The 10621-nt window shown below is 54.9% G+C and overlaps 1 protein-coding gene across 1 annotated transcript; it reads right to left on the reverse strand.

Moving 5' to 3' along the window:
• Nucleotides 1-3198: 3198 nt before the first annotated feature.
• Nucleotides 3199-8833, reverse strand: GPS2 (G protein pathway suppressor 2). The gene is made up of 11 exons (XM_088142133.1): nt 8643-8833; nt 8112-8221; nt 7902-8014; nt 7220-7299; nt 6894-6976; nt 5692-5842; nt 5468-5554; nt 5249-5328; nt 4569-4664; nt 4240-4308; nt 3199-3468 (listed from the first exon to the last, which is right to left on the reverse strand). The coding sequence occupies exons 1-11, from the start codon at nt 8734-8736 to the stop codon at nt 3385-3387; spliced, it is 1047 nt and encodes a 348-aa protein (XP_087998259.1). The 5' UTR covers nt 8737-8833; the 3' UTR covers nt 3199-3384.
• Nucleotides 8834-10621: the final 1788 nt, after the last annotated feature.

The following is a 10621-nucleotide window of genomic DNA, read 5'->3' on the forward strand; positions in this document are numbered from 1 at the left end:
GTTTTCTGAATCCTTTTCAGGCTCGGATGACAGCCATGGTGGTTGAGTACTTTTATGAGGACTTTGATAGATGTATCACATTCAGTACTATGGTGACCTTGATTGCCTGTCAGAACTGAGGAAGGATTCTGCTCCTTCCTTAGTGGGCAGTTTCATTTGATTATGGGAAAGTAGAGGATGGTCTGATTACTCACATGTAAGGTCTGTGAGATGCAGTTATCTCCCCACTATCATTTAACATTTATAGGAACCCCACTGGTTTGGGGTTTGATGTCATCAGCCTCTTGATGCACAAATTCACCTCACTCCCTCGGGTCAAACTGGTGATGCCATAGAAGGCTTGTCCTAGCATCTGGAGGCCATTAGCCTCTGCACAGGACAAGAATTGAACCCAGATAAGGTGGTTTTGCTATTTGTCCGTCAAGAATCTTGGGTGGCTCCAATGTTTTATCTCAGGGAAGAACTACCTCTAATTTGGGGCTCTTCCTGGACTCATGGCTACCACTGGATGGGCAAGTGGAGGCTGTGGCCAAGGAGGCATTGCCCAGTTCTGGCTAGTATGCCACTTGCAGACCGACTTGGAGCATGAGGACTTTCCATCCATAACTCACATTCTCATCACTGTGAGCATAAATTGTTGCAATGTGTTCCTAGTGGGGCTGCCTTGGAAGACCACGCAGAAGCTACCATTGATATGGAATATGGTGGTCCAGTTGCTGTCTGGTATCAACCAGCAGGAGCATAATTCATTAGTGGTCAAGGCTATGGACTGGTTCCCAATAATCTTCTGAGTGCTATTCAAAGTGCTGGCTTTGCCCTAGAGAGCCCCACAGGTCTTGGTACTCAGGCATCTTCAGGACTACCTGCTCCAGCCAGAATCAACCTGTCCAATAGATACATCACAGGACAAGTCCTTGGTAATCTCACATTTTCATGAGCTAAAAGGTGCTGAAGCTAGAAGATCATGTTTTTCTCTTAAAATGCTCACCATATAGATTTGCCCCCATTAGATGCTAGATTAGCCCCACTGATGATTTCTATGAAGTACAGTGGTACCTCGGGATACGAACTTAATCCGTTCCGTGACTCTGGGCGTATCCCGAGTTGGTCGTAACCCGAAGGAAATTTCCCCATAGGGTTCAATGTAAATCCGGTTAATCCGTTCCGCCCTCCGCCGGAATTTGGTCGCAACCCGAGGCAATTTCCCATAAGGTTCAATGTAATTACCGTTGCGGCGCGAAAATGGCCGGGTGCAGCGTGGCGCGGCGCGAAAACGGCCCGGCGCGGCGCGAAAACGGCCCGGCGCGGCGCGAAAACGGCCCGGCGCGGCGCGAAAACGGCCCGGCCCGGCACGAAAACAGCCCGGCGCGGCGTGAAAACGGCCGCGGACCACGCGGCAGGGCCGGAAAAATGGCCGCGGACCACGTGGCAAGGGCAGAAAATGGCCGCGGACCACGTGGCACGGGCGGAAAATGGCTCGTACCCCGAGGCGGAGTTCGCAAACCGAGGTAAAATTTTGGGGCCGGAGCTGGTCGTAACCCGAAAAATTCGCAAGCAGAGGCGTTCGTATCCCGAGGTATCACTGTAAAACCTGAATTATCCTGGAGGATCTTTTGAAACTGAATACCATCTTGCTATTTTGTTTAAATTGTGGGCTGTTGTGTTCTATAGGATTTTTGCATTACGTTAAATGTGCAGTACTGGGTAACAGTATTTGTTCCCCCCTCCGCCGCCGTAGATAATTATAAGCTGAGTATGAGTCAGCAATGCAATTTTAGGGGGTTCAACAGGCATAGCTTCCAAACCACAAGAAGCCGGCATTCCACTTTATTCTGGGTTGGTCACACAACCTTGAGCATTGGGTTGAGTTCCAGGTACCATCTTTTAAAAACAACACAATGGAAAAAAACCAGAGAACAGCAGTGAAGATGATCAGAAGACTAGAAACTTAGGACACTGTATTAAGTACAGAAAACGTTCAGCCTTGAGAAGACGTGACCGAGCTGGCACGATAGGTATTCTTCCAGTACTTGAAAGAATGTGCCGCAGCAAAGGTCTCTAGATCATAGAATCACAGAGCTGGAAGAGACCAGAAGAACCATCTAGTCCAACCCTCTGCAACGTGAAGGAAAACCAATCGCGCTATCTGTGGCAGGTGGCTGTCCAGCCTCTTCTTAGAACCCTCCAGATGGAGAACCCACAACCTTCACAGGTAGCCTGTTCTACTGTGCCACAGATCAGGACATTTTCTTAAACATGACATGAAATCTAGGTCGTCGCGACTTCTGACATTTCCGATCTCAGTTTCTATGGCCTTCGAGAATAGTCCTTGACTGCCTTCTCTGTAGCTTCCTTTTATGTACCTGAACCCGGCTATCACGTTTCTCCTCCGTTCTCTTTCCCAGACTGAGCACCAGCTGCCTTCTGCCAGTCCCTGTAGGGCACCTCCTCCAGGCCCTGCGTCATCTTTGTTGCCCTCTTCTGAGCCTGCCAGTGCCTTTCTGAAAATGGGGTGCCCAGGATCCTACACCGCATTCCCAATGTAGTCTCGCCAGGGCTGGACAGAGAGAATAATTCCGAAGTTCCAAAGCAAATAAAGCTTGAATGAAGACAGATGCTGGTGGAATTATGAGGAGCTTTCCCAAGAGGACAATTTAATAATGGAACGGATGAGTCAGAAAAACGCTGGGCAATCCTTAGTCGGAGTGGCTCAGACAGAGGCTAGCCAGCTTCCCTTTGTTCTTTTATAATAATTTTGTTGCCAGCTTCCCTTTGGGTCCCTGTCTTGGGCAGGGGCTAGATTCCCTGGCCTCAATGGACCCTATGTTTCAGCCCCACCCACTGGTTAGGGAGCTGCTCCGTGGAGGAACTGTATGAGGAGAGGTGCAAGAAAAGAGTGCTCTTCTTTTCGACCAGGGAAGCCACCAGAGATAAGTTTGAACCCTGTGTGAAGCCCAGTGAATCAGCTTTTGGAATCAGCTCTCATCAGTTGCAGGAAAGGCCCAGTTCAGCTTTTCTGACCCCAAACACTAAGCCTGTGAACTCAGATTCAGTCAGAACGCACTATGCAAGAATACACGTGGCTTTGCTTTCTTCCGCTGTAGCCTAACTGGCAAGCCCACCCTCCAATCCTGGCTTCTACCACAATGCTAAGTGGCCGACCGGGGGTTGGAACAAACCACGCCACGCTCACCCTCCTCGAAATGAACGAAGCAGAATGTATTTAGAGCGCAATCACTGCTTTTGCAAAATTCATGACATTTCAGGAGGAAAGCGGGAACAGAAGTAGTCCCATGCATCCAGTCATCCAAGACCGTTCTTCCTTGGGCACGATGGGGATCGGGTGGGATGCTGAAGCAACCACTGGGGTCCACCCACCGGTGCTCACTTGTGGTAGAAACGCTGACCCTGCGGGTGCTGTATAAAAGGATGCCGGGGTGCTGGCTGCGGAGAAGCCTGGAAGCCAGACTGCAAGATAGAAGCCGTTTAAAGGAAAAAAGTTTAAACACGCACATCGCTGTTATGAACACTCAATCCTCTGTTGAGGGGAAAAAGTTGCATGGTACTAATGTGCCTTACATGGCTCAGGCAGGGAATATTTAGCACCCTTTCTCTGTCTAAAATCCCCCCATTGTGAAAAGACTGCATGTGCTTTGGGGGGCTGATGATCTCCGGTCAATGGAGTCAGATAGTGTGGAGGTATTCTGGCCACCTGCCTCTGAAACTCCCTTCCAGGGCCTCTTTCCAAACATCCCCATTCCTGACTTGCACCCATTTTACTGTTGCTTGAACTGTTCATTTTTCAAGGAGGTTGCTAACCTCACATTTTTCCAGTGGGCCTTATTTTTGTGATGCTTGTTGACTCTTTTTTTTAAAGAACTGCTGCTTTGCACCCAAAGCAGCCAACTTCTAACTGACAACGCATTTGTCTCCTGTGCTTCAACAGAAAAATAGAAAAGGCGGAAGAAAAATCCTGAAAACACTACAATGGTTGAAGGAGGAATCAAGCTGGAAGAATTGACTTGAATTTTCTCTCCCCCCTCCATTTCTAAAGCGAGGTAGGAGACCCTGCCTTACTTTTGCATCTTTATTATTCCCTCCAAGATCAGACACAGGCTCTAGCTCCTTGTTACTGAAATGCAAGCATTCTGTATGTGCTCAGAAACAGTCTCATTATATGTTAACAGCGGCCTTTGCTTTAGATTCAACCCCACTTCCACCTCTCAGAGAAGAACGTACCGTGTGAGGCTGCTGCGGGAAGCTACCAGGAGAAGCAGGCCGGGCCGTGTGAGTGTAGGCCAAACTGGGCTGCAGCGCGATTAAAAAGCAGAAAGAGAAAACCATCCAACATCAACAAGCAGTTCAGAGCAGGATGAGAAAGGAAAGGAGCAGGTCGTTCACTCTCCTCTCACACGAAACCAGCAAAGCTAAATCACAGTCATACCCAATTCAGGAGGGGCAAAACCACGAAGGGGAACCCAGGCTGTTTAGACAAGGCACGCCAACCTGGGAAGCCAGGAAGGAGAAAGGCACACGGATGGAGACCGGCCTTCCGACCCTGACCTTACCTTGGCGGTGGTCTGCATTTGGACGGGGAGCTGAGAGGCTTGTAGGAGCCCCTGGTTCGGATGGAGGGCCTGGGGGTGCATCGGACGAAGGGTTGACTGAAAGACAAGTGCAAAGCCACAAAGGATCAGCCCCAGCACTCTTCTTTCTCAGACTGATCCCCTCCCGCAGTGGCAGAGAAGTGCCCACTCAGCACATCTGGATGCATCCAGAGTTTTGTCTGAAAGACACCTTTCTACGTTCCAGACTCAAAACGAAGACATGACGTCGGGTCCTCTTACTTATGCCTACCAGAACTGCTGGGTTACCTATTGACCCACTGCTGGCAGTCGTGGGGGCACTCATTTGGGAAAGGCCGAGCTACGGGGTGGAAGCAGCAGATTAAACCCACCTTGTTTCTGGGAGCTTGAGAAACGAGGGCAAGAACACCTGCCCCCTCCCCAGACAAATCATCCAGCTGAAGGCAGGAGGTTTGTGGGTTTAGATGGAACGCGAGGACAGCATCTGCCCAGGACTGGGAGAATGCGTGGTGGCTTGTTGAGTTCTGGCCTGGTAAACTGATTTATTGAGGGTGCCTGGGACAGAAACGTCACACTGCGAGCTCCTCTGAAGACCCTTGGGGGGCAGAAAACTAGCGGACTGTCACCTGCCAAACCAAGAAGCGTTCAGGGTCTGAACTCACCGAATCAGAAAATCCAGACTGCTGATTAGCGTGTTCCAACTGCTTCTGAAGAGGGATGGTGGTGCTTGGAGGAATGAACCCTGACCAGACACAAGGAGGGGCAGTCATCATCATCATCATTGTCATCATCATCATCATCAGGGGAGAAAATGAGCATCCGGGAAGAGTCCGTGTTTTGGAGCCCCTCCCAAATCAGAGAGTCCTTGGTACCCGGCTTACCTGCCTGAGCAGCAGGGAAGTGACCATGGATTGCATAACCCGGTTGCTGCTGAGACAAATACTGCATGGTGGAGAAAGCAGATGGGCCTGGAAGGGCGGAGGAAGAGAAGGAGGGGGCGTGGGTCCCGCTTCTGGCCTGTTCTGCCCCAGCCAGGGTCAGGAGGCTGCTCGCTAACGCCCACCCACCCACCCATCTTCTCCGCCTCCTCCCCTCTCCTGCTCACCTCGGATTGACTGACTGCTGGCATAGCTGACGGGCACCGTGTGCTGGCTCTGGCCCACGGCATAGGGGCTGTGCCCAGCCTGGCTGCCCTGGTACTGCCCATGTTCCGGGGTGCCAGCCGGGAAAGCTGGTTGGGTAGCAAAGTGCCGCGTCTGCCAGGGAGAAAAGACCACCCCAAAGTGGGCCTCAGAAGCATCCTCCACTCTTTTTCCTGGGCATTTCAGTCCCTAGAGGCCCCCAAACGTTTCCTCTCTCTGTGTTGTGTGCACTGTAGGAGGGGGGCCGTGTCGGTCTAGGGCAGTAACTTTAAGACGTGGACTCCAACTCCCAGAATTCCCCCAGGCAGTCCACACGTCTTAAAGTTGCTGAGGTTGAGAAACGCTACTTAGAGTGATAAAAAAAAAAAATAGTCAGGAGCACCTTTTCCAACTAACCACTTTTATTAAAAGGCAAAGCTTTCATGAGCTCCAGCTCACTCCATCAGATCTGGAAACGCTTCTTCCTTTCAATAAAATTGGTTTGCTGGAAAAGGTGCTACCTTGGGGGCTACGGTGGGCTGGGAGATTTTACCTACTTATCAAAAAGAAAAGGAAAAAAAAAAGAGATTTTAAGACCTAAAGCCTCTTGTCTGATTTCGCACAGAAGCTCAGCCAGGTCGTAGCTTGCTCAATAGATTATGAGGGTCATCACCACTGACATACAGACCCAGAAGCAAACAGGTAAGTCCATACTGTTATCGTCTTCCTGGACGATAATAATTTAGTACTAATAATTACGATAAACCAAGTTGTAGTTGAGCTTAATGTATTGTGTGAACTAAATTGCTGCGCGTTGTAAATGATACTTGGTGGGGTGACATACTGCATGGGCCTAGCCTACCGTAGCTTATTTGAACAACTACAATGAAGCAAACCAGGTTTCGCACAACGTGTGAACCAATCACAGATTTGTTAGAGGGCTCCAAAGGGGTTTGCAGTGGAGCCTGGATATGAACCCAGATGTGGCATCCATAGTTACTCAGTACGAACCACAACAATGTCGCGCACAAGGGGGTGTCTTCGCCCAAACGGGCCGTGTGTGACACCGCCCCCCCAGGTAAGAGTATGCTAGCTGGATTCCAAGCCGAGCCCTAGTCAAAGGGTTACAACGGTTTGGGATGAGCGCAGGCAAGCCTCCTGTTCGTTCACCCGCTGGGGGCTGTACCGTGATAACAGGAGGTCCAAACATCTGCTTGGCTCGGTCAGCTGAGATGAGGGTCCCAGCCCGGTTATGGCCACCTGGACTCCCTGCGGAGAAAGCACATGGATTACGCTGAAAGAAGTTCCCCAAAGGAAGGAGATTTTTCTGCAGGGAAGGGAAGACCCCGATCCTCTCTTTCCAGTGGCTTCTCCAGCGCAGCAGAGAAAGCAAAGCCCTCCCGCCATCTGCTTCTCTGGGTCTGGAGACCCACTGGCGGCCTGGGTCCCCTCGCCTGCCACGATCTCGGCCCCCACCTGACAGAACCCTGACCCACAGCCAGAGCCACCCACCTTGCATGTTGAGGATGTGGGTCCCAGCGTGCACAGCCATGCCCTGCTGATAGGCGGCAGCTGCCAAGGTGGTCATATCGCTGGGGGGGTAAGCGAGGGAAAGCTGTCAGCCCCCAAGAGCAGCACGGAGCTCCCCGGCCAGCCACTGCCTGGCACAACTGTTGCCTTTGCTTTGTGGCAGTCTCCGTACTGGAGACATGTCACGAGCCCCAGCTTGGGCGCCCTGTTCTTGTCCCTCAAGGAAAAAGAAGTCCCCTCTGCGTAACCCACATTTCTTACGTGCCACTTGTATGGAAAGCCCACTTTCTTTTGTTTTAGGTTTAAGCGCAAAGGTATCAACGGCAGACAATCCAGCTGGATCATTCCCCGTTAATTCCCTGAAAACCGAACTGTCTGGATCTCGCTTGTTTGGGGCTGAGAGGAGCCACAGAGCAGCGGATGAAATGGGCACGGCCTCTCCTGACGTCCAGCACGGCCCCGGACGCTGCTGCGTTGCTCCCCAAGACGGCCTGGCCCAGCCTGGCGTCCTCTGGATAGGCGGCCTGCAGACGCAACGCCGGCCAGCCCGGAAGAAGCGCCGTTTCCACCCTTCCTGAGGGCCTTGGGCTAGCGAAGGCTGGCCCCATGGCTGAGGGGGAGGGAACATGTGGGGCGAGCTGCCTCCGCCTCCGCTCTCGCCCACCTTTGCTCCTTGCGACGGCGCTTCTCCTCCTCGTGCAGAACCTTCTTCAGCTGGAGGAAAAGCTGGTGTTTCTCCTCCTGCAGAGCTTGAAGCTTCTCCTGCAGCTTCAGGATCTGCGGGGAGGGCAGGGAGGGGGCAGTCAGGGGGGCGCGGGGCATCCCGGGCATGTGGGCGGGCGAGAGGGAGGGTCCTCGCGCTCCCGGCACCCACCTGCTCCTTCGTCTCCTCCAGGGACATGCGCTCCTCCATCTCCTTCTTCCTCCTCCTCTCCTGCTCCTCCTTCATCTTCTGCTCCATCATCTTGTCCACCTCTTCTTCTTCTGCGGACGGAGACGGGGCTGCCCTCAGGCCTCGCAGACAGGCGGGGCCGGCCCCCCCATGGCGGGCGCCCCCGGAGGCGAAGGGCCCCCGCTCAGCAGACGGAGGGGCCCTGCCGCTCGGGGGGGCGTCGCGCCCCCCGCCCCGCCCCGCCCCCTTGGCTTCCTCCTCTCCCGCTTTCGGGGCGCGTCCTCCGGGCAGCCCGCGTCTGACCCCATCGCCGGGCGTCCCCGGGCCCCTCCGACGTTCTCGGCCGGCCCGGCGGGGCGAGCGGCGTTCACTACGCCGCCCCGTCGCCCGAGCAGCGGGCTCCCCTCAGGCCGGCCAGCCGGCCGGCCGTCGAAGGCCTCCGCTCCTGCCCCCCGCCGGCGGGGCAAAGCCCGGCGCCCCCGGGCCTGGGCCGCGCAGCCCCCGCGGGCTCACCCTGCCGCTTCCGCTCGCGCTCCACCATGACGTGCCGGTGCAGGGCGCGGGCCATGGCCGAGCTCAGCTTCGGCCGCTCCAGCAGGGCCGGCATGGCGGCGGCGGCGACCCTCGCGGACCCCCGGTGGCGGCGGCGGCGGCGGCGGCGACCCCAGCCCGGGGCCTCCTCCGCTTCCTCTTCCGGGTCGCGGCGGCCCCTCCCCGCGGGAGGAACGGGGGGCGGAGGGGGCGCGGCTCCTCCCCTCCCCCGGCACGCGCGCGGCGGGGGCGCGCAGCCGAGCCCCCCCCCCGGCGAAGCCCTGCCCTGGAGGTCCCCCTCCCCCGCGATGGGGCGCCCCGGTCCCCCAAGCCGGGAAGAGGCCTGCCCCGCCCTTGTCGCTGCTTCCCGCCGCCAACGACGCCCTTGCGGGGTGGTCGCCCCCGCCCAGGCCCCCCCGCGGCCGGCGACCTCCTGCAGCCGCCCTGCCCGGCGGGGTGGGGGACGCCGGGGGCCACGGCACCCCTCGTGGGCTGGGGGTGGGGGGGCAGCTGTCTCCTCCCGAAATGCGGGTGGGGGTCTGGCCCCGTTCTTGAGCTAGAGGCCCTCTGCAGACATGACCCCAGGTACGGGGGGGCTGTCTTCAGTTGCCCAGCCTGGTGGGCTGATGCCCACCTTAAGTAATGCCCGCGTCTTGATCCGGAAGGGAGGGATTGGCTCCCCCCCCCGAGCCAGACAGCTTCAAACGGGGCGCATTTATCGGGGGGATGATCAGGAGAACCTGGAGCTGGAAGGGGCTCTTGGGGCCATCCATCCAGCCCCCTGCTTGGTGCAGGCACCCCGATAAAACACGTTCGGCGAAAGGGCATCTCCGAGACCTCTCTGGATTGCCCGCTGTTCTGTCCGGGATTCTTCGTAGCTGGACGCTGGGATCTGCCTTCTTGTAACTTGACGAGACCCACTTAGCGCTTGGATGGGGGGCCATCAGGAAATCTCAGGGATGATCTCAGGAACAAGATGAAGCCCTTGGCCCGCCGCTTCCTTTACGCTGCCAAGAAAACTTCTCTGACGCGCCCAGGAAGTCACCGGGAGTTGAACTTGACTCGAAGGAGATTTCGTTTAACCGAAGATCATTAGTCCTCCTCTATTTGGGAACGAGGGAGGACGGGTCTTGACCGCCTTGGTGTGATGCTGGGGCACGTCTCGTGGCCAAACACGGTTAAGCCCGTCTCTCCTCGCAAGACCATTGCTTGTCTCTGGATCACGTTGGAATCAGTTTCTCCAAGTCTTAAAAAGGTGGTGCCTGCAAACGGACGCGGCACTGGAGCAGGGATCCCGTTGGTGCAGAATCGAGTGGATCTCTGCCTTCTGATGCTTTGGAAACACTGTAACTGCATTAGCCCTTTTGGCAGCCAGTTCACGCTGCCGACTCGCACGCAGGTTGCAGCCGACTACCTTCTCAATGTCTTTTTCACGCCTGCCATAGCCAAGCCAGGTTTCTCTCATCCTACACTTGTGCATCTTTTTTTGCTTCCTAAGTGAACAATTTTGGGCCCATCTCTAACCTATCCTTTTAAGGTTTGGAGGGTGTTTGGAATATTAGCCACCATGCTCGGTTTGGTGCCAATTATTTTTAAAAAGCATCGCCATCGCTTCATCATGTTCATGAGAATACGGAAGAATATTGGGCCCCGCTGAGTGTAAAGGTATTTAGAGAGGACCTTGGCATGAAAACACACGGAGCAGGGATGGAAAAGGGATTACGGGGTCCAGAGGCTGAAGCAGGCGTGAGAATCAGTCTTTCGCTATACTGCTCCTACAGTGTTTCTCAACCTCCGCATCCTTAGGACGTGGACTTCAACTCCCAGAATTCCCCCGGTCAGCCTGCAAACTGGGGGAAAAACACTGCACTACTACAGTAAAATTGCATTTCTGGACTCCCTGCAATGTCTGTTTTTTGCCTTGGCCTACCTTGAAGGGCTGACATCAAGATCCCTTTCCC

Source organism: Python bivittatus, unplaced genomic scaffold (genome assembly GCF_059951505.1).
Source record: "Python bivittatus isolate LINGU-HERP-01145 unplaced genomic scaffold, Pbiv_v1 ctg000370_np1212, whole genome shotgun sequence".
In the NCBI taxonomy this organism is placed as follows: Eukaryota; Metazoa; Chordata; class Lepidosauria; order Squamata; family Pythonidae; genus Python; species Python bivittatus.